Consider the following 24,336-nt stretch of genomic DNA (forward strand, 5'->3'; position numbering starts at 1 on the left):
ACATACTTTTCCACTGATGCTAAAGCAACAGCGCCACTAAGTTTGATAACTCTGATCAGCCGCACGGCCCCACCGCCAAATACAGGTGCTGCACACCTCCACCGCCATATGCAGGCACCACAATATGCAGGCATCGTATGGCTACACTACAATACACAGGCGCTGTATGGCTGCACTAATGAAGGCAGACCATATGGCACCATTACAATGCGCAGCCGCCATATGTTGTGTCATTTGGGACTTATTATAGCACTTTATAGTTTTAGCTGCCATTCAGGAGACTTGGTGACTATCCCTTTAAGAACTGCAGTATCAGCCATATTGGCCGTGACCCAGCAAGACATGGATGAAGTTATAGTAACAGGATGAGGACAGACCTCAGCTCATTAATAAGAAGCTCCTTCATGGTCATCTGCCGCCTCCTCGTTTCCTCCCCAACGAGCTTGTGCTCCTGGTGCCAGGCAGGAGGTGCACAGCTCCACTAATCTGTAGACGTGTGTACAGCTCTCAAGATAACGAATATAACGGAGTAATGAGCGAGTTCAGGGATCGGGGAGGTGTCGCTTAACAAGGGAGGCAGAGAACATCCGCCAGTATCGGGGGCAGAAAACAGATGCAGCTGTACAGAGACTTTTTGTAGAGGGCCGGGGTTGGCTGCCTCATACCTCAATATAAAACCGGATGCGCACATGGAGAGGCGCAGAGCGGAATAAATGCACAGAGCTGATGTTGCTGATCGCCTGTCTCTCTCTGACGGACACTTTCATGGGGGCCTCCTGGCCGTCGTCCTCTCCAGCAGGTGATGCCACGTGCTGCCATTGGTGGGTCTCCTCTAGTAGATATATGTGGGTCTGTGTGACGAGAAGGGACATGGGGGCCGCCTCCCCGGCACCCTGAGCCAGCGCTGCAGGAGATGCACAGTTATGCGGCGGGTGATCAGCATTGGCGCAGGGTTCAGCAGCTGCACCGGAGTCCATGTCCTCTGAAAAATGGAGCAAAACATAAAAATATTAATGACGCACACGTGTGTATAATATCAGTATGACGGTGCGGGTCCGCGCTAATTTACTAATGAGATGTCTGCAGATAACATCACATCAGAAGCTTCTGCAGCACCTCACAATCTACACATGGAGACACAGCACACACAAACATGAAGGATTCCTGCTCTCCTTTCTCTGTGCAGCTTGTGTTCAGAAGCAGCAGCATGGAGGATATTATACACCAGTGCTGAGCAGTGTAGCTGTGAATCCAGCTCTAGAGTGAGATAAACACTTAATAGAAAGCAGCACAATCAGAGTCTGTGTCTCTCTCATTCCTCCATCCTTTTCCCTTTCCACAGACTTAAATAAGAAACTGTAACCTGATCCCTCAGTAAGCTGGTGGTTCATCTTGTTGTGAATAAGACTGATTAGAAGTGGTTCTGAATGAATGATGAGCTCAGGATGGAGAAGAAGGGGCTCATAAGTGGAGAGAGTTTCTTTTCATCAGAGATTTCTGGTTCTAACATTTTTTTGTTACACATGTAACTCTCATCCTCTCATGGAGAGACAGTAGTAGTAGTCCATGGAAAGTGTACACGTAGAAAAAAGTAAGGAGCTCAGCGGGTCACACGCAGGGAGCATGGGAGCGGAGGCCTCTCCATACAGCGCAGACGCTGGCTGTATTACACAGCCGGCATGTGTGTCCAACAGCATCGCCTGCAGCTCCTTCCGATTGCTTCAGTTTAACCGTTTATATGCTGCAATCACTGACTGCAGCATTTTCAATGGCCTGTTTGAGCACCAACTACCAGCCACCCTCCACAATGTGATCGTGGGGAAATGGTGGGTCACTTTGGGAGCTGGGGACCTTCGGAACTGAACCCCCCCCACATATTTGTTAGTGCTGTGTCTCTAACAGTTGAGTCAGATCTACCAATCTGTAGTTACTTAAAGGGGTTGTCCACCATTAGGACAACCTCTTCTTAAAGTAAATGTTCAGCCCTGCTAAAAGAATAAAGCTTATCCTCGCCTCCCGTGGTGTTGGCACTCACTTTCCCCGGGGCTGTGATGCAGTGTTGTGACACGTGAATCAGCGCTGGCATCGCTGTTTCCAAACTGAACATGTAAGTTAGCTGGCAATCAGTTGCAGCCCGGACTGCCGCTACATGATCAATCAGTACAAAGATGGAGACTGTGACACCAGCACCGACTGGACGCCGAGCATCGAGCATCACGTGTTGCAACACCGCATCATAGCCCCGGGGGAGGAGAACGAGTGCCGACACAGGAGGAGAGTATAAGGCTGAGTTCACACGTTGCATTTTTTTCGCGTTTCCGCGGCGGTTTTAACCGCGAAAAATAAGCATCCCATGCATTCCTATGGGATTCCGCAATGCTGTGCTAATGCTGCGGTTTTTACCGCGGCGGAATCGCTTTGCGGTAAAAACAGCAGCATGCTCATTATTTTGCGGAATCGCGGCGATCCCGCACCCATAGGAATGCATTGTTCCGCTTACTTCCCGCATGTGGCTGTGCACACCATGCGCGGAAAGTAAGCAGAACAATTGCGGATGGTACCCACGGTCTGGAGGAGAGGAGACTGTCCTCCGGGCTTTGGGTACCATATCCCTGTAAAAAATAGAATTTAAAATAAAAAATATTGTTATTCTCACCCTCCGACATCCCGCGCAGTCTTCCCGCTTCTCTTCGCGCTCCGGTCCCAGTAGTCCTTTGCGAAAATGCTCGCGATGACGTCCGTTCTCGCGGGATCGCGAAGTCTCGCGGTCATCGCGAATTACCGCGAGTCATCGCGGGCATTTTCGCAAAGGATTACTGGGAACGGCTGCGCGGGACGTAGGAGGGTGAGAACACCACCGTTTTTTTATTTTTTTTTTACATTCTATATTTTACTACTGAGGCCGCATAGGCGGCCTCAGTAGTAAAAAGTTGGTCACACTCGTCAAACACTATGTTTGACGAGTGTGACCAACCTGTCAATCAGTTCTCCAAGCGATGCTACAGATCGCTTGGAAAACGCTAGCATTTTGCAAGCTAATACGCTTGCAAAACCACCATGGTTACTTACCGGTAGCCGGTTTTTCCGGAACCCATGACAGCACCACATGAGAGAGGGATCCGCCCCGCCAGGACAGGAACCTACTGAAACATAAGGGGCGGCACCTCTCCCCCGCTTCAGTTGGATTACAGAGCATTTGAGAGGACTCCCCGGTTAGTTACATTTTTATCCAACACCACATCACACAAATACACCCCACTATTGTGCACACCCAAACGGTGAAAAAGGGGGGGAATGTACGGGTGCCGTCATGGGTTCCGGAAAAACCGGCTACCGGTAAGTAACCATGGTGGTTTTCCCTTCACCCATGACAGCACCACATGAGAGATTCTGGAGACTTCGAACACCTTAGGGAGGGACCACCGCTTGCAGCACCCTTCTACCAAAGGTCAAGTCAGCAGAGGAGGACAGATTTAGTCTATAGTGTCTAAAGAAAGTTGAGGGTGAGGCCCAGGTAGCGGCCTTACAAATTTGCTCTATTGATACCTCTGCTTTCTCAGCCCAGGAGGTCGCCACGGCTCTGGTGGAATGAGCCTTGATGCCGTCAGGAACCGGGACGCCACTAGCTGAATAGGCTACACTAATGGCCTCCCTAATCCATCGGGCAATAGTCCCCTTTGACACTCCATAACCTTTCCTAGCACCCTGGAAGGCTACAAATAGGGACTGGGACCTCCTCCACTGGCTGGTTATAGACATATACTCTACTAGGGTTCTTTTAACATCTAGGCTATGAAACTTTTCCTCCCCTGGGTTTTTCGGATTCTCGCAAAAGGAAGGGAGGACAATCTCTTGGTTTCGGTGAAAGTTAGTTACTACTTTCGGCAAGTAAGCAGGGTCTGTTCTCATAACCACCCTATCCTGGTATATGGTGGGTTGACTGAAAGGGCCTGTAAGTCACTAACTCTACGTGCCGACGTTAGAGCTACCAAAATGATGGTTTTTAGAGTGAGATTTTTAGTTGAAATCTGCTGTATGGGTTCAAACGGCTCTTCCGTGAGGGCTTCCAGCACCAGATTTAGATCCCATGGAGCTATTTTTGGTAAGGAAACTGGCCTTGATCTGTGGCAAGACTTTATAAACCTGGCTACCCATCTGTTTGCCGCTATATTGCAATTGTATAATGCACCCAGCGCTGAAACCTGCACTTTGAGGGTATTAACCGCCAGGCCTAGCTGTAGGCCTGCCTGCAAGAACTCCAAGATGGACTCGATTGGGGGTTCTTGACCTAACGGTTTTCCCAGGAATTGTAGGAATTTTTTCCACGTTCTGCCATATATGTTGGTTGTTATTGGTTTCCTACTTTTCATTAGAGTAGTTACCAACCCCGGGGAAAACCCTTTATCTCTCAAAAGTGACCTCTCAAATTCCACGCCGTCAGATGGAGCCCCTTGACTTGTTTGTGGAATATCGGCCCCTGAGCTAACAAATCTGGAATCTCTGGCAGTACCCACGGGTCCGAGAGAGACATCATTTGTAGTAGAGAAAACCACGGTCTTTTCGGCCAGAACGGGGCTATGAGGATTACTCTGGCTTGCTCGTCTCTTATCTTTTTTACTACTGCCGGGATTAACGCTACTGGGGGAAAGACATAGCTCAGCTTGAACAGCCACGGAATTTGTAGAGCGTCCACTGCCCACGGGTTTTCCCCTGGGTTTAATGAGCAGAACCTTCTCACTTGCCGGTTGCTTTTGGTGGCAAAGAGGTCGATTACTGGCTGTCCCCATAACTGTACTATCTTCTGGAATATTACACGATTCAAGGCCCACTCTCCCTGTTTTAACTTGTTGCGGCTTAAAAAGTCGGCTTGAACATTTTCTGTCCCTTTGATATGCAGGGCTGTCAGGGAGGCTAGGTGTTGTTCTGCTTTGAGGAAGATTCTTTTGGCTTCGTCCATTAGGGAGTTTGACCTTGTCCCTCCCTGGTGGTTGACATACGCCACTGCCACCCTGTTGTCTGACATAATTCGGACGTTTTGACCCTGTAACCTGGGAATGAATGCCTCTAGGGCCCTGTTTATCGCTCTCAACTCTCTTAAGTTGGAGGAAGCTTTCTGCTCTATGTGACCCCAGGACCCTAGGGCCATATGTTCTCTCATGTGTGCCCCCCATCCCGAGGAGCTTGCGTCCGTCAATATTACATCGGACACGGGCCTGTGCCACAAAATTCCCCCCGTTAAATTTGTGTCGTCTAGCCACCAAGTGAGAGAGTCTTTCACCCTTTCGGAAAGTTCCAGCTTCCCTTCTAAACGCCCTTTCAATCGTCTCTGGGCTGACAAGATTTCCGCCTGCAGTTGTCGGGTATGATACTGTGCCCAGTTGACCGCTGGGATACAGGCTGTTAGCGTGCCCAACAGGGACATTGCCCTTCTTAGGGTCATGTGAGGATGCTGTATTGCCGTAAGGGTCATTTCTCTCACCTTCTCTAGTTTTTTCTCTGGCAAGAGACAAACTTGACGGTCAGAGTCCAAGACGAAACCTAGAAACGTTTGTTTCCTTAGGGGTTGAAGTTTTGATTTTTTTAAGTTTACCATCCAACCCAGTCTTTGCAGGGTCTCTGTTATCTTCTCTACCTGATGTGCGCAGTGATGTTCTGAATTGCCAATGACCAGAAAATCGTCCAAGTAAGGCACCATAATCACATTGTGGATTCGAAGGAAAGCTGTCATTTCCGCTATTACTTTTGTAAAAATCCTTGGCGCTATGGAGATGCCAAACGGAAGAGCTGTGAATTGAAAATGCCTGAGGTCGCCCTGGATGTATAGGGCTACCCTCAGGTATTTTTGGTACTCTTGGTGTATCGGGATATGGTAATAGGCATCCTTCAAATCGATTACGGCCATGAAGCAGTTGTGGTGTAACAGCTTCACGGCCGAAGTCACTGATTCCATTTTGAATGTTTGGTTCTTGATCCATTGATTGAGGCGCCTGAGATTTATTATCGTTCTGAAGGAAAGGTCGGGTTTTTTTATTAGGAAGAGGGGAGAATAGAACCCCCTTCTTTCTTGATCTTCCGGAACCTCTACCAGAACTTGTTTCTCCAATAGCCCTAAGATTTCTGTTTCTAAGGCTGATTGCTCTCCTGGTTCCTTCCTGACAGGGGTCACCACAAATGAAGCTCTTGGATACTGGAAGAAGGGGATTTTTAGGCCATTCTTTATAATTTTTAGGATCCAATTGTTGGCCGATATTTTCTCCCATTCTTGGGAAAAGAGCCTCAATCTTCCCCCCACAGGAGGGCTGGTGTCATTGCGGGGATTTTTTGGCGGTTGAGGTATTTCCCCCAAACATAAACCCTGGTTCTTTCTTCCTCTTGTCGTCCCACCTTTTCCGTTCTCCCGGGGGACGGCCTCGATTGAACCTTCCCCTCCGAAAGGGCGTTCTCCTTTGATCACCCATGAACCTGGGGAAGCCCTTCTTTTTGTCACCGGCTTTTTCTAGGATGTCATCCAGGTCTTTTCCAAACAAGAACTGCCCATCACATGGTAATGAGCATAATTTTGCCTTAGATTGAATGTCCCCAGGGCAGCCTTTGAGCCATAACGCCCGTCTTGCGGCGTTCGACAGCCCCGCTGCTCTTGCTGTTAACCTCATCGAGTCGGCGGAGGTGTCCGCCAAGAAGGCGGCAGCTCCGTGTAGTAGGTACATTTCACCTAAAATTTTCTCCCTTGGCATTTTGGAGACCAATTTTTCTTCCAGTTGTTGCAACCAGACCATTAATGACCGGGCTGTGCAGGTGCCGGCTATTGCTGGTTTCAGACCCCCTGCCGCTGCCTCCCAAGTGTGCCTTAGGTATGAGTCCGCTTTTTTATCCAAGGGATCTCTCAAAACCCCCGAATCCTCCAGGGGCAGGGCCGACTTCTTGGAAGACCTAGACACTGCGGCGTCAATCTTTGGGATTTTGTCCCAGATGTCCGTGTCCTTAGCCTCAAAGGGGTATCTTCGCTTTGAAGAGGAGGGAAGGCTACCTGACTTCTCCGGTTTCTTCCACTCTCTCTCGATTAGGGCCTGAATTTTGTCATTGACCGGGAAGGTACGCTTTTTCCTTTCTTGTAGGCCGCCAAATATCACATCCTCCAGTGATCTCTCTACTTTCTCCTCCTGTAGGCCCATAGTGGACCTGATGGCTTTAAGGAGGGCGTCCGTATCTTCCACGGGAAAGCAAGGTCTGCCCCCCGCATCACTGTCTGAGGATGAAGATGACCCGCGCTCAACTTGGTACTCCGAAGAGGAGGAGCCTGACGAGGAACTCGGGGAGGCTTTCCTATTCTTACTTTTCTTTTTTAATAATTTTTTAAGTGAGCCCTGTACCTCCGACTTAATTATTGATCTGAGGTTTGTTGCCAGGCTCGGTGCCTCTTCAGCCATAGTCCGCTGGATACAGCTGACACATAAGTCCTTTTGGTAGTCCTTTGCTAAAGGGCTGTGGCATATGGCACATACTTTATTTTTCTTTTTGCATGTAGCTTTTTTGCCTCCCTAAAAAAGGAAAAGACATAGGAAGCCCTATTACAACATTGTCTACTTTCACTCACCACCCAGGAAAGACCGATACCGGGCTCTGGGGCTGCGAAGGAGCGTGCGTTCTGCGATCTTTTGACCTCGAGGAATCCCTCGATCGGTGACTTGGACGGCTGCTGCTTTTGCCGCTCGAGCGGCTCTTGCGACCCGAAGCTTGTGAAGGGGGCAGAGACAATGGGGACGGTGAGCGATCCTCCTGAGACGCCATTGTCACCCCTGCAGCCGCTTCTGCTCCTTCTTTAAAGTGAGTGCCCCTCATTACCCCTCCCCCCGCGACCGCCAGCCGCTTCTCCTAGCCGGCGTCATGATCGTCGCGTCCCGATGACGTCAGCGGTCGCGCTCCCAGAATCCTCTGCGCCGCTGACGTCGGACGCCGATCTCCGCCCCCGGCTTCCCCTGCAAGCAGACGAAGGACGGGCGCGCGCGCAGGGGGAGGGCAGCACGTGGAGGAACCTCCGAAGGGAGGACATCAGGACGTGCCCGCACGAACCCGGGGCCCGGATCAGGCAACACCCCGGGGACTGCGCTACCAGCTGCCGGCGTCGCAGGTAAGTAAGCCCTGCAATTTAAACGCCGGGACGGCCCTGGGTCTTTCATCCTGACAGGCGCCGCCGCTGTCAGAGGGATTCCTTTCCAGGACAGGAACCCAACTGAAGCGGGGGAGAGGTGCCGCCCCTTATGTTTCAGTAGGTTCCTGTCCTGGCGGGGCGGATCCCTCTCTCATATGGTGCTGTCATGGGTGAAGGGAAAATGCTAGTTTTTCCGCGGGAAAGTCGCGGGAATTTAAAATGCGATTTTCCCGCGGACTGGAATTCCGGAATTCTAGCGGTAATTTCCGCGAGAGTTCCGGTACGTGTGCACTTAGCCTTCGATTTATGATTTTATTGGGGTCGAACATCCTAGTAATGGACAACCCCTTTAACCAACATGTTAAACGCTGAAAAGCAAAAAAAAAAAAAAAAAAACCCCCAAAAAAGCAATAAAACGTGATATGTGCTTAGATATTTCATCAATAGAGATGTCAATGCAAAAAACAAGCCACAGACAGAAAAACTATTTGCACTTCTTTTTCAGATGCTTCTTACTCTGCAGCATTCTCACCCTCCGCCGCCTACACTTTATCACAGAGCAGTATAGGAATATATCAGCGTCCTGTACCTGGTCCCATTTACAGTATATGATATATACACCTACAAACAAGTCCTATACAGCCACATTCCTGTAATCGGGTGACTGAGAACAGGAGAGACCGTAAGGACATTTTAGTTTTGCATTTTTTCCCCTAAAAGTTTGGATAGTCCTTAAGATAACAGGTAACAGAACGTAGAACCTTGGAGAGCGAGACCTGAAGATGTGACCCGTGTGCGCGAGAGCACGTAATCTCATCGCACCTCCCGTACAGAGCGGCCGCCGCGCCAAGGACGATATTGTTACAATATATCACAGGGATCCTTCTCTAATAAGGGCCACATGTCTGGACCAGATCCAACATGAGGACAATGTAAGGGGCCGCACGGCCCAGGGGCTACAGAAACGACGGAGGAGCAGATAACAGCGAGGATCCACCGATCACACACACACTGCACCTGCAGACCTTGACTAGAAGTGTCCTACCTCGCAAGAAGTACGCCAGAGTATAGCAATAACCCGGGCCGCTGCCCACGCCAAGGCTGCCATGTAGGAGATGCCTGCAGCAGAGGAGAGATAAAGTAACGTGGAGAACAGGTGCAAAATAAGAAGTCAGAGCATAAACCTACAGCAGGTGAACGGCAAACAGCCCGCGCGCCTCTCATACAGGGAATAGGATTTAAGGGGATATGACATGATGAAAGACATCTTACAACGGGAGCATTTACTGCGGACATTAGAAAAAACAGCCCTGATCTTATTAGGATTTATACATTAATATCACATTCAAAGGTAACATCAAAACGTCACAGCGCAGGCGATAAGGCACGCGGCAACGTCACAGCGCAGGCGATAAGGCACGCGGCAACGTCACAGCGCAGGCGATAAGGCACGCGGCAACGTCACAGCGCAGGCGATAAGGCACGCGGCAACGTCACAGCGCAGGCGATAAGGCACGCGGCAACGTCACAGCGCAGGCGATAAGGCACGCGGCAACGTCACAGCGCAGGCGATAAGGCACGCGGCAACGTCACAGCGCAGGCGATAAGGCACGCGGCAACGTCACAGCGCAGGCGATAAGGCACGCGGCAACGTCACAGCGCAGGCGATAAGGCACGCGGCAACGTCACAGCGCAGGCGATAAGGCACGCGGCAACGTCACAGCGCAGGCGATAAGGCACGCAGCAACGTCACAGCGCAGGCGATAAGGCACGCGGCAACGTCACAGCGCAGGCGATAAGGCACGCGGCAACGTCACAGCGCAGGCGATAAGGCACGCGGCAACGTCACAGCGAAGGCGATAAGGCACGCGGCAACGTCACAGCGCAGGCGATAAGGCACGCGGCACCGTCACAGCGCAGGCGACGTCACAGAGCAGGCGATAAGGCACGCGGCACCGTCACAGCGCAGGCGATAAGGCACGCGGCACCGTCACAGCGCAGACGATAAGGCACACAATATGTGTAGTGAACCAGCAGTATCTGAAAAACCTCAGGTTTATTTTATACATGATTTTAATTTGATTATACTTTGCTATTAATAATAAATCTTGTGATATTATAAACTGTGTTCCAAATTATTATGCAAAAAGAGTTTAGGAGTGATAAGGTTAGAATTTTTTTTTTGTCATTTACACTCATTGCTGGTGATGTGTGTCAGGGCTCTTTATATCACTGAAAGCAATTGCAGATACCTGTGCACATTAGTTTGGCCGGTGTGTCCAAATAAAGACAAGACTACTGAAGAAGGCTGTTCCACATTATTAAGCAGCCGACATTTTTTTGCCAAAATGGGAAAGAAAAAGGATGTGTCGGCTGCTGAGAAGCAACAAATTGTGGAGTATTTAGGTCAAGGCATGACTACAATCAACATTGCCAAGACACTTCATCGTGATCATCGCACAATCAAGAAGTATGTCGCTGATTCCCAGCACACACGTGTGCGTGCTAATAAGGAAAAATTGAGGACTCTTTCCAACAGGCAATTGCGTCAGGTTAAAAGAGCAGCTGCAAAAATGCCTCGTCATAGCAGCAGACAAGTTTTTGAAGCTGCTGGTGCCTCCAACGTCCCCCGAACAACAAGATGCAGGGTCCTTCAGAGGTTTGCAGCTGTGCGGAAGCCATCCTGTCCACCACCTCTATCCACTGCACACAAGCAGAAACGGCTCCAGTGGCCAAGCGATACATGAAGACTGATGAGTGCCGTGCAACGCTCGATGGTCCAGATGGATGGAGTGGAGGATGGCTGGTTGATGGACACCCCATGAAAACACGGCTAAGGCGCCAACAAGGAGGAGGTGGAGTAATGTTTTGGGCTGGAATCATGGGGAGAGAGATTGTCGGCCCCTTTAGGATCCCTGAAGGGGTAAAGATGAACTCCATAATCTATGTGGAGTTCCTAAAACAGCACATCCTGCCATGGTTCAAGAGGAAGAACCGTGCTTTCCGCAGCAAGATCATTTTCATGCCAGATAATGCACCGTCTCATGCTGCAAATAACACATCTGCATCTCTGGCTGCTATGGGCATAAAAGAGGACAAACTTATGGTGTGGCCACCATCTTCCCCTGACCTCAACCCCATTGAGAACCTCTGGAGCATCATCACAACGAGTGTCCATGATGGCGGGAGGCAGCTCACATCTAAGCAACAGCTCTGGGAGGGGATTCTGTCCACAGGCAAAACAAGTAAAGCACAAACCATCCAAAAACTGACAAATTCAATGGACGAGAGAGTTCAGAAGCTTCTTTCCAACAAGTGCTCCTATGTGCAAATGTAACATCACCGAGAAGAAAGGTTTGACTTGAAAACTGTTTGATTTCATTTTGTCATAAGCTGATAATTTCACAATTCACCATTTTTTTGTTCAAAATAAAAAGGTTGAAAACTCTGCTGTGCATAATAATTTGGAACATGCATTTTGAGTGTTTCTTATTTTTAAAAATATACTGTTTTCATAGGCAGTTTGTTCAAAAACATTGTAATTATACTAGAATATTAGATGACTGGAAAATAACAATGACTGCAATTCATAAAGGTAATTTAGAGAAAATAGGTGGAAATATTTTTTGCATAATAATTTGGAACACAGTGTAAATGGTTAATAATAAATCCCCAGAAGCAAAACCAGTTACCAAAGATGATGCTCCTCAGTCACCTCCTCCTTAGGGCTGTACTGCAGAGCGTTCCGATATCGTGATGGCAGATGTGACAAAGTATCTGAGGAATAAACACAATCTATACTTCAGAAATAGCCTGATACATAAGGTGCTTGCTGGGATGTATCACCACATGACATACCATTAAACGTTTCATTTCTTCATTTTAATACTCCAGTGAGGCCCTGCAGCCACCACTATGGGGAGCTCACTACATATGGATCTACACAACCACCATGTAACTCAATTAAAAAACTGTATGTAGTGAGCTCCCCCTAGTGGTGGCTGTATAAATCTGATTGTAGTTAGATCCCCCTAGCGGTGGCTGTATAAATCTGTATATAGTGAGCTCCCCCTAGAGGTGGCTGTATAAATCTGCATGTAGTGAGCTTCCTCTACTTGTGGCTGTATAAATCTGCATGTAGTGAGCTCTCTCTAGTGGTGGCTGTATAAATCTGCATGTAGTGAGCTCCTCCTAGTGGTGGCTGTATAAATCTGTATGTAGTGAGCTCCTCCTAGTGGTGGCTGTATAAATCTGTATGTAGTGAGCTCCTAGTGGTGGCTGTATAAATCTGTATGTAGTGAGCTCCCTCTAGTGGTGGCTGTATAAATCTGTATGTAGTGAGCTCCTCCTAGTGGTGGCTGTATAAATCTGTATGTAGTGAGCTCCCCTTGTGGATTCTGCAGGGGTATCCATACACAGTTACAGACGGCACGGCTCACCTAGTATGTGCTGGCTGAAGCTTGTGCTGCAGTGGCGGTTTCGGGTCAGTAGAGTGTAGGCGTCTTCAGAGGATTCAAACCCCAAATATACACATTGCTCCTGGAGCCCCACATGTAGGTGAGTGAGGGAGGCGAGTTCATGAGAATCTCCCAGCTGCAGCCAGTCACAGGGAGGGCCCCTGGAAGAGCACAAGTCTTCATCAGCTTTATGGGGTGGGTCAGGCTTCATGGATCCACCATATGTGAAGCGAGCATTACCTGCTTTCTCCAGTGATCTGCAGGAAATAGATCTTTTGGCTGGACACCACAACCAGAGACAGAAACTCTTCAGGCTTCCCAAAACGAACCACAGGGACCTGAAGAAGAGGAGACAATGATGGACAACCGTACCGAAAGAGGGGGGAACGAGGCAGAAACTCCTCCTCGGACTCGCCTTCATGGAGCACTGGAATTCTTCCATGTCTCCGCCGAGGATTTCCATGTCGAGATGCAGCTTCAGTCGGTGATCCACCACCCGGAAATCCAAGATCTGTTGTGGACTTGCAGAGGCTGCAGAGACACGGTCAGGCATCGTTATAGGCGGGTACTGGACTACATCCCCCAGTATAGACAGATACAGGACTACATCTCCCAGTCTACGGTCCCATAGGCGGATACAGAACTACAACCTCCAGGTCACAGTTACATCTCCTCCATTATACCACTTACTTGGACTGACGTGCCAGATGTCCTGGAGAGGTTCGCCGTCTTCCTTTGAGGAAGGGGTCGCTGTCCTGGACTTGTCCTCTGGGGTGACCAGTCCACTTCGGATGCTGGAGTCTCCATCATCTTGGTCCCTGATGGAGCTACTCCCCGTTTCGGAGTTCCCCATTTCCTCTTCCCCTACATAAAAGGACTTTTGCTTCTCACTCGTGGCGCCATCTGGCGACCGTTGGGCACAGTCTTCTCCACCATGGTGCAACGGAGCCAGGATGACATGAAAACTCCCGCAGGACGGGCAGCCAGTGCTACCTGCAGACCAGGAATGGGAAGAGTCAGCAGCGTATAAAGCAGTCAGGGAGCACAACGGAGGCTCCCGCTCCCAACCCCTCATACCCGGGGCGCCGCTAACCAGAAAGTGCTGTCTGGATGCGGAACAGAGTCTCCCTGCCAACTGATAGGCTGACGGGAATATGACTTTCTGTAAAGCTGAAGTAACTTTTTTTGCCATGGGTTTTTATTTCCTTTAAGGTGCTCAGCATGCGGGATAAATATTATGTTCATCTTACAGATCATTTACAGATTCAGAGATTCCAATAGTGAATAAATGCAGATCGAGCTCGCTGTATGCGGTTGTAATGTCACTGGTGCCACTCACGCCGGAGCGCGGTCACGACGGGCCCAGCCACCAACCGAGCGCGGTCACGACGGGCCCAGCCACCAACCGAGCGCGGTCACGACGGGCCCAGCCACCAACCGAGCGCGGTCACGACGGGCCCAGCCACCAACCGAGCGCGGTCACGACGGGCCCAGCCACCAACCGAGCGCGGTCACGACGGGCCCAGCCACCACCCGAGCGCGGTCACGACGGGCCCAGCCACCACCCGAGCGCGGTCACGACGGGCCCAGCCACCACCCGAGCGCGGTCACGACGGGCCCAGCCACCACCCGAGCGCGGTCACGACGGGCCCAGCCACTAACTGAGCGCGGTCACGACGGGCCCAGCCACTGAGCGCGGTCACGACGGGCCCAGCCACTAACTGAGCGCGGTCACGACGGGCCCAGCCACTAACTGAGCGCGGTCACGACGGGCCCAGCCACTAACTGAGCGCGGTCACGACGGGCCCAGCCACTAACTGAGCGGCGCTGTGCTTGGCAAATAAAGATGGTTGTGAGCCATCCTTTAGGCAGCAGATCAGTGACCGAATATTGGTAACTCATCCCAAGGACAGTTCGGAAGTCACCTGCGTGGCTGTCGGGCACGACGTCCTCGGTCGCTCGCTCAGCGTCTGTTTCCAAGAAAACCTCACTGTCCTCCTGTTGGCTGAACTCGGTTTTGCACTTTAGACACTGTAACATGGGAGGACCTGGTTTGTTGGCAGCAGAAAACTTCAGATTCTCCTCTAGGACTGGATGCAGCAATTCAAGAAGAGTCTGAAACACGGAAACCGGAGCGTCTGAGGAGCCACATCCTTAACGTTCTGGTGTACGGCATTGTGGGGGATATAGTGTTACTTACTACCACTGTATGGGACCACATCTCCCACAATGCCGTGCAAAAGGCAGGGCATGTTCTTTATACAGGTGATCTGGGGGCCACTGCTTAGAAAGCAGCTTTGGCTGTGACTAGAGACAATTCACATGTACATGTGATCGAGGAGTCCAGCCATGTGTGCGGACAGACAGCGGATACCTGTAGGTCAAGGTTTTTAGGAGAATCCATATGCAAATTGCCTCTTCAGAAAGAAAGAGGACTTTTACTCTACAGCGCCACCTATTGGTAGTAGCGATCCTACAAGTCACAATCAACCCTTTAACGAGTCTTGTAGTATGACTTAGGATACAAGCCAAATCAGAATCTCAATTTGCAATCTCGCGTGGCTGAGCGCCACTTGTCCCTCTAAGAAATTTCAAGTTAAAAGCTAAAAGAAAAGATCAAAATGTAAAACCACTAATTCTGAGAGGAGGGGAAGGTAGGGTTGTCGTGTCAGGACCAGTTCGCACGTAACCAGAAAAATCTTTGGTGGAATTATGCAGCTTCGAGCCTCTGCTTATCTCAGCGGCCGGCGATGTGATCGGACAAGTCACTGCCTGCAGTCACATGACACGGGGAGAGGAGACGGGGGCCGCACGCTGTGCACTAGACAGAAGGTACGAGGAGAAGAAAGAGCCCACCATGTCAGGTCCAAACAGGCCAACCCAAATAATTCAGGAATTGCTGCAAGGATGTATTCATCTCTGAGCGTCAACTCAGATTCTACATAGACCTATAGGAAAAGTGTGGTCACTGTGTACATCCAGTATTATACTCCAGAGCTGCACTCACTATTCTGCTGGTGCAGTCACTGTGTACATACATTACTGATCCTGAATTATACTCCAGAGCTGCACTCACTATTCTGCTGGTGCAGTCACTGTGTACATACATTACATTACTGATCCTCAGTTACATCCTGTATTATACTCCAGAGTTGCACTCACTATTCTGCTGGTGCAGTCACTGTGTACATACATTACATTACTGATCCTCAGTTACATCCTGTATTATACTCCAGAGCTGCACTCACTATTCTGCTGGTGCAGTCACTGTGTACATACATTACATTACTGATCCTGAGTTACATCCTCTATTATACTCCAGAGCTGCACTCACTATTCTGCTGGTGCAGTCACTGTGTACATACATTACATTACTGATCCTCAGTTACATCCTGAATTATACTCCAGAGCTGCACTCACTATTCTGCTGGTGCAGTCACTGTGTACATACATTACATTACTGATCCTGAGTTACATCCTGTATTATACCCCAGAGCTGCACTCACTATTCTGCTGGTGCAGTCACTGTGTACATACATTACATTACTGATCCTCAGTTACATCCTCTATTATACTCCAGAGCTGCACTCACTATTCTGCTGGTGCAGTCACTGTGTACATACATTACATTACTGATCCTCAGTTACCTCCTGTATTATACTCCAGAGCTGCACTCACTATTCTGCTGGTGCAGTCACTGTGTACATACATTACATTACTGATCCTGAGTTACATCCTGTATTATACCCCAGAGCTGCACTCACTATTCTGCTGGTGCAGTCACTGTGTACATACATTACATTACTGATCCTGAGTTACATCCTGTATTATACCCCAGAGCTGCACTCACTATTCTGCTGGTGCAGTCACTGTGTACATACATTACATTACTGATCCTCAGTTACATCCTGTATTATACCCCAGAGCTGCACTCACTATTCTGCTGGTGCAGTCACTGTGTACATACATTACATTACAGATCCTGAGTTACATCCTGTATTATACCCCAGAGCTGCACTGACTATTCTGCTGGTGTACTGATCAGCACAAGACTCCATTATATTCCCACACATTGCTACATTTCTGATGGTCTCGGTCACACACGGTAGGTGCCTCACCCACTTTCCATAAATTGGTTATTCACCTCGTAGTTGGATTTATTATTTTCTAATATAATCTTTTCTAAGACTCCGGCAACAGAAATGAATTGGAGCGTTTCCTTTATACACAATAAATCTCTAACCTTTCACATAGGTCACGTTCACACGTTCAGTTTTTGGTCAGTATTTCACATCAGTATTTGTTGCCAAAACCAGGAGCAGGTGATAGTTACAGAAGTGGCGACGTGTTTTTATTATACTTCTCCTTTGATCGTTCCCCTTCTGGCTACAAATACGGAACATGTGACCACGGCCTTAAAGGGGCATTCCAATCTACAGAAAAGTGGACGCGTGCCCCTTTAATAAGTGTCTGCTCGTTGCCACCACTAGGGGGCGTTTGTATATATCACTATATGAATTCTATTGACCTGGGCAGGTGCAGCATCAAGAGCGCCCCCCAGTGGTTGTCCAGGAATTAGGAAATCCCGGCTGCGTTGCCCCTCTGGGGTGGAGACCCCTTCTCACCGTTACGGAGATGTCTTGTGTATTGTCCAGCACGACGTAGCTCACACACTGTTCGTCCTCGCATATGGAGTGAAAGCTCAGCGTCAGTAACGGCAGCTCCTGTTCTTCACCCTGTATAGTAACAGAGACGTTCACCTTTATGTAAAGCAGCGCTCCTCCAGAAGAGAGAACGGTCTCTTGTGCCATCCTGCAAGTCGCTGCGCTCACGAGGTCCCCACCTCCAGTAGGAGGCACTAGAGGCAGATTCCCTCCTTCTGGAGGAGCCACGTCAGCATGCGTCTCCCCAGCCAGCATTCAATGCTGAACTCGTGTCTCCACTCCATCTCCTCCGCCAGGGTCAGTGCGCCCCCGTGCATCATGTACTCACGTTCAAAGCCCACGGTGTGGATGTTGTCTTGATGTCCCGCAGGCATCGCAGCTCTCTCCTGACCAGCACCCGGCCACGCTGCAGGTCGATTTCTAGGAGCGACTGTCGAGTTATGCGAAGGAAGACCCACGGCCAGTCGGGGTCACGTGGCTGACCATCCACCAGAGGGCACACAGTCACTGGGGAGCACAAGGCATCTGGGGGGAAGCAAGGTCACAGGAAACAAATCTAATACCTATTGGTGAGAAGCCCGATCGGAGGCAGAAGGGCCCGATCGGAGGCAGAAGGGCCCGACCCCCCCCCCCCCCCCCCCCCCGGAGGCAGAAGGGCCCGATCTCTCCCCTCCCCCCCCCCCCCCCGGAGGCAGAAGGGCCCGATCTCTCCCCTCCCCCCCCCCCCCCGGAGGCAGAAGGGCCCGATCTCTCCCCTCCCCCCCCCCCCCCCCCAGGCAGAAGGGCCCGATCTCTCCCCTCCCCCCCCCCCCCCCCCGGAGGCAGAAGGGCCCGATCTCTCCCCTCCCCCCCCCCCCCGGAGGCAGAAGGGCCCGATCTCTCCCCTCCCCCCCCCCCCCCCCGGAGGCAGAAGGGCCCGATCTCTCCCCTCCCCCCCCCCCCCCCAGGCAAAACATCCTAAACAAACCCCCCCCCCCGGCCGGGAGGCAAAATAGCCCCAACACCCCCTTGCCCAGAGGTAAAATAGCCCAAGGCTCTCCCTGGTGGCAAACCAGCCCAAAGTCTTTGCCACGCTTGGTGGCAAAAGTTTGAACCCTCCTCCATTGGTCCTGGTGGGATAGAGTCCTAGATGTGGGCATTTATCTGTTCTGCTGGTCCTTATGTCTCACCTTCTATAACATCCTCCTGTTCCTCCTGCTTCATGCTGGACTCCTGCGTCCGCCATAGTCCGTCCTCCAGAGCATCCTCGATCCTTTCTATTAACCTATCGGCGTCTTCCATGGCGGCATCCCCTGGGCTGGGCGGCTTCTCCGGGCTGGAGGTTGAGGTCTCAGAGGATGGGTTGTCCGTTACGACGGATGTTTGCAGGATGGCCGGAGAGGTCAGGGCCATATTGAAAAGGGGAGAGCGTCTGACAGGGGCAGGACTGTCCTTCGTGGGGTCGTCTTTCCTGAGCTCATCCTCCAGGTGTGGTCGGTACTGCAGCCAGTCCACGCCAAACTGATCCCGAAAACTGTCTGTGCGCTCAATGTCCTTCTGGTGCTGCAGGACAGATGCTGGAACAGGAGACAAAAGCGTTATCATCGACTGACTTGGACGTCAGGAAAAAAGTCAAAACAGCTGCACCATCAGGACACAGTTACAATCTATGACCAGAAAGAAGCAGCCATTCTTTGTGATCCAAGACAACAAACCCCTGAAAACAACGTCGCCATAAATGAAGGCCACGAGCGCCGCTTATCTCTGGGAGACCAGAATCAGGAGACGATCACAGAATGTTTGTAAGGTTCACAATAATTGTGTGTGTCCAGAACAGCAAAACTTTTTTTTTTTGTGTGCACATGCCAGCCACTAGAGGGCGCAGATCAGACGGACTGTGGGTGGCGCTCACCGGCCGGTTGGCTCCGCTGCTCACACTCACTGTCGCTGCGCTCAGAGATACTTGCTCTGCGGACTTTAACCTGTCAAATCCAAGCAGAAAAAAAAAAAAAAAAGCGATACAAAAAAAAAAAAAAAAAAAAAAAAAAAAAGCCTAACGTTAGTGGAGTCATCCAGTAGCAAACCAACATAAAAGTTATAAAGCTGCCCTCATGTTTTTTGTTTTATCCATATGACCACTGCTGACAATCAGTGTAGGGTTGTTGCTTTTTTTAATTCCTTACTGTACATGTACAGCAGCCGTGCGCCATCATTTTATGGAGCGAAGCAGTGACAGTAACTAATGCCAAGCCGGCTCCCATCACAGCACCCGAAAAGCATAAATCGCAAAATGGGGGAGAAAATTTCTTATATATATATATATATATATATATATATATATATATATATATATATATATATATATATATATATATATATATATATATATATATATTTATTTTTATTTATTTATTATAGACACACATGATATCACAAAAGTGAGTACACCCCTGCTGTTGTTGTAAATATTTATTCTATCTTTTTCTTGAGACAACACTGCAGATCTGACCCTGTGATTCTGTCAGGAACTGGGGGTGTGTGGTTGCCCCCAGTTGTCAGGGATTTATTATATCCCACTTTCCAGTCCCGGTTAGGAACTTGCAGCTCTCTGGCGCCTCCCTTACACGCCCCCCCCCCCCCCCCCTTAGCCAGAAAGGCTGCCTTGCCGTGTACTGGCTATTGGGCACTCTGCAGTGAGGGTGGTATGTATATCCCCAGTCTCAGGCACGCAATACACACAAATCTCCATTCCGTCACCGCCAGAGTCTCCCAAATGCCCCAGAACACTTTGCTGCCACCAGTTCCTTGTTAGACTATAACCAATATCGGGTCAGGAGCCCACCCAAAAAAAAGCACAATTAGCGCGGAGGTCGTGGCGGTACGTTCATAAAGCAAGGAAAAACGAAGCTAGCAAGTTTTAGAGATTTACGCCAGAAAATATAGGCAGTGTTTACAAAAATATAAAAGATGTTACAAAAAAAGAGAGTCAAGATACAGTATATACAGACAATTACGAAATAAAAATGAATTAAAATAAGAACTTACACATCTCAGTCAATGGCATGCCATGTGAAGGAGGGGGGGGGGGAGGGGAACTGTCCCAGAATAACAGGTCAAAACGCACAGCTTCCTATAGCTGATTCCCCCAGACAAAGAGACAACTTCCTAATCGAGCATCCTAGTCTTACGCCTTTCCCTGGCTGACCTCACTGAATGGGCAGAGCTAGGGAATGTACCCCCCTTTTCAAAATTACTAAAAAACTTCTATTTGTCATAACTCTGGGTGGAAACCCCGGAAAGAGACGACAGGGGTATCATTTTTCTTATTACGACATTACCTTTCTTTTGATACCAAACAATGTATATTTGTGTGTTACTGAGAAGCATATAGCCTTTACTTGATTTCTGGTGGGTGCAGAAGCCCAAAAACGCCGCTGTGAATGGCTGAAATCAGGCAGATTCCAAAAATATAAAAGTTTCCTGCCTCTATGATTATATTCGAGTTTGAATGAACAAAGGAGAGTTTAAATCCGTGTGTTAGGAGAAGTGCCCTTAACCAGTTAGGGACATAAAAGGATCCTGTGTTGCCAGGCATACCGTGGTTTCACATTACCCCAGCTTGTATAGTTGGAGGGAGGGGGTGAGTGGACACTCCAACAGGGAGAACGGAGAGGGGGTGGGGTAGGGGAAGGAATGTAGCATGTCATTCAAAAGCCAAGGAGCTGCAGCCGATAGCCCTGTATGTGTAATCGAACCCACCCATGGAAAATTATTCATATTTTCCTGACAGATGCAGTGTATCAGTGTTCAGCTTGTATAACAGTGTAAATTTGGTGTCCTCTAAATAACTTAGCACACAGCCATTAACATCTAAACCTCTAGCAACAAAAGTGAGTACACCCCTAAGTGAAATTGGCCAAATTGTGCCCAGCCATCTTCCTCCCCGCTGTCATGTGACTCATTAGTGCTACAAGGTCTCAGGTGTGAATGGGGAGCAGGGGTGTTACATTTGGTGTGATCGCTCCCACACTCTTATACCGGTCACTGGAGTCATCATGGCGCCTCATGGGGAAGAGCGCCCAGAGGATCTGGAAAAAAAAAAACCTGTTCTCTACATAAAGATGGCCGAGGCTATAAGAAGATTGCCGACACCCTGCTGCAAGGGGGCCAGGACCATACAGCGGTGTAACAAGACAGGGTCCACTCATAACAGGCCTCACCATGGATGACCACCACCATGTCGGTTATGGGGGGGGGGGGCTACAGGACAGTATTTCAACATGTTAACGACCCCGAACATCTCCAAGACCTTCACTGCCTTGTGAAGAAAGTGAGGGTGCAGCACCGGCCAAGCTGTCTCAGACCTAAACCCTATTGAACATCTGTGGGACATCCTCAAAACAGAAGGTGGAAGAGTGCAGGGTCTCCAGCATCCACCATCTCCACGATGTCATCATGGAAGAGGATCTCAGTGGCCACCGGTGACGCGCTAGTGACCTCCATACCCAAGAAAGGGTAAGGCAGCGCTGGAAAATAATGGCGGCCACACAAAATATTCACACTTTGGGCACAATTTGATCATTTTCACTTAGGGGTGTACTCACTTTTTGTTGCCATCGGTTTAGACATTAATGGCTGTGTGTTGGGTTATTTACATGACACCCAAGTTTGCACTGTTAAACAAGCCGTACACTGATACATTGTATCACAGGGTCAGATCTGCAGTGTTGCCCCATGAAAAGATAGAATAAAATATTTGCAAAAAATGTGAGGGGTGTATGCACTTTTGCTAGATTTTTTTTTTTTTTTTTACATATTATATCATTGAGCGCAAAATTGCTCAAACTGGTACAATAAGAAAATATCTTCCCATACGGTGACTGGTCAAAAGTTGGAAAAAAACAAACAAAAACCATATAAAAAAGGTTAAATTGGCGTTTTTCAGTCACTGCAATTCCTGCAACATAAAAAATAGATAACTACACCATCTTATGTTCCACAATACCAATAAAAATGTCAGCTCGGCACACAAAAACAAGCCATAAGTCGGCTCCTTCGATGGAGAAAAAAAACAAAAAACAAAAGATATTATATATATATATATATATATATATATATATATATATATATATATATATATATATATATATATATTTATTACACATACATAAGTTTTGCATCTCCATAACCGTACTGAACTGGAAAGTCATGTTTCTGGGTCATTTTTTACCCCCCATAATAACCAGTAATAACAAAACCCCATAAAAACAATGCCATTATTGAGTGTCCCTATGTATCTTGGGAGTTATTTTCCAGAACATTATATGGTAAAGATAACGGCATTGTTAAAAACTACAACTCGTCCCGCATATTACAAGCCATTGTGCAGTTGTGTGGATGTAAAAAAAAAAAAAAAAAAGAAGTGGGAAAAAAACAAAAAAGTGAAAATGCAGGATATTGCCCTGGTCCTTAAAGGGCAATTCATAGACAGATGTTGACGGATAGCGCTTGTAAGAACCAGCAATTTTGCAATTTACGGCATATTAAAATTTGCAGCCGTTGTTGAGATATTAACATTTTTCTTTTGCTGACAGCTCGTTGCCTAGGAGACCGATCACCGCTGCCGTCGGGCTGGTAAGCGCTGTGCTGCAGCTGGCTGGGATTAGGAGGTAACGGCACACTCCATCCATCCTGGCCGGCTTCAAAACAGCGCTTACAAGATTAATGGAAAAAAGCTTGTGACTACTGCGCCTGTCCTGCTGTCTGGCAGCGGTGGTCGGTCTCCCAAGCAACGAGCTGTAAACCAAGTGTGAATATCTGAACGACGGCCGCAGATCTGAATGTGCAGTAAATTGCACAATTTCTTGGACAGAGCCGCTAAATAAAATCTATGAAGGGAGGGATTAACCCTTTACGCATTTACTAAATCTATTTTCTATGCATCGACAGCGGCACATTGTGAAACCGCTCCCGAGCACAGAGCCGGGTGAAGACCCCCCGACTATGACCTGTGGGGCTGTGTTTTACACCCAAGTGTGTGTCCCACCTTGGACTTCTTCCGTGGGATGCGCTTCCTGGCGGCCTTCTCCGGAGCAGAGACGCTGTCCGTCAGATCTCCGGTGCAGGAACTTTCTGTTGCTGAATTACACGGCTGAGAAATGACGATCCTCTCTCTGAACACAGGAGTCATCTGCTGGGCGAAAAGATCATGTAAGGGTTAAAGAGGGAGCCAGAGCCATCCCTCTCCCTGCTCCAGCGACCTCTGCCGGGTCACCGACCACCACTGATCTGACCGCTTCGGCCACTCCTGAGCCAGGTGCACAGGTGAAAATCATCTGGGTGCAGAAACCCCTTTTAGGCCGGGATCACACTTGCGAGTACGATGCGAGTCTCTCGCATCAAACACCCGGCACTGCCGCCGGCACTTGGATCGGAGGGTTCAGCAGCATGTATTTCTATGTAGCCGCACGTTCCGGTGCGAGTGTCGACGGCAGTGTCAGGTGTTTGATGCGAGAGACTCATCGTACTCGCAAGTGCGACCCCGGACAAAGTCTCAGCATGTTACATGAATACAGGGCTGATTATTGTGCTTACACAATGAAAGTAATACAAGTAAGCAGAGCTACAATGCAAAGCATGGGGGACAGACCAGCACTGAGTCACTGATGAGCTAGGCTCCATATAATTGAAGAAACAAGGCTGATATCTCACCATTGTCTCCAGTACGGACATCGGCATCCCATCTAGTAAAACCTGACAGCGAAAAAGAGGTGATGAGTGTAAAACCTATGCACAGTCATGTGAAAACACAGACGTCTCCTGAGCAATCACTCACCTTGTCCAAGGCTTTAGGTGACAGATACTGGGCTGCGAACACCCGATAATCCTTATTAAAACATAAGGGATTCCCCTTCAGGAACAGCTGTAAATACAGACACCAATGAGAATATGGATTTTAAATAAAGAATTCTGTCTGCAGTCACCACTAGGGGGAGCTGCCTGTATACAGAGATACATGATAAGATCCTGTCTGCAGTCACCACTAGGGGGCGCTCCCTGTACACAGAGATATGACACCCCTATGATA

At 49.1% G+C, this 24,336-nt stretch overlaps 1 protein-coding gene across 3 annotated transcripts in view; it reads right to left on the reverse strand.

Moving 5' to 3' along the window:
• STK11IP (serine/threonine kinase 11 interacting protein) overlaps window positions 1-24,336 on the reverse strand; it is a 40,802-nt gene that overhangs the window by 538 nt on the left and 15,928 nt on the right. For all 3 annotated transcript variants that reach the window (XM_073545514.1, XM_073545513.1, XM_073545515.1), the window contains exons 10-24: window positions 24,085-24,171; window positions 23,961-24,002; window positions 23,296-23,439; window positions 19,162-19,231; window positions 18,440-18,826; window positions 17,599-17,795; window positions 17,232-17,342; window positions 14,532-14,721; window positions 13,297-13,599; window positions 13,022-13,137; window positions 12,847-12,944; window positions 12,589-12,767; window positions 11,842-11,926; window positions 9,195-9,268; window positions 666-982 (exon numbers count right to left, since the gene is read on the reverse strand). In XM_073545514.1, the coding sequence (XP_073401615.1) occupies window positions 666-982; window positions 9,195-9,268; window positions 11,842-11,926; window positions 12,589-12,767; window positions 12,847-12,944; window positions 13,022-13,137; window positions 13,297-13,599; window positions 14,532-14,721; window positions 17,232-17,342; window positions 17,599-17,795; window positions 18,440-18,826; window positions 19,162-19,231; window positions 23,296-23,439; window positions 23,961-24,002; window positions 24,085-24,171 (2,400 nt within the window). The remainder of the gene's footprint in view (window positions 1-665; window positions 983-9,194; window positions 9,269-11,841; window positions 11,927-12,588; window positions 12,768-12,846; window positions 12,945-13,021; window positions 13,138-13,296; window positions 13,600-14,531; window positions 14,722-17,231; window positions 17,343-17,598; window positions 17,796-18,439; window positions 18,827-19,161; window positions 19,232-23,295; window positions 23,440-23,960; window positions 24,003-24,084; window positions 24,172-24,336) is intronic.

The sequence above is a fragment of the Dendrobates tinctorius genome, unplaced genomic scaffold (assembly GCF_039654945.1).
Source record: "Dendrobates tinctorius isolate UK_male_01 unplaced genomic scaffold, ASM3965494v1 ptg000143l, whole genome shotgun sequence".
In the NCBI taxonomy this organism is placed as follows: domain Eukaryota; kingdom Metazoa; phylum Chordata; class Amphibia; order Anura; family Dendrobatidae; genus Dendrobates; species Dendrobates tinctorius.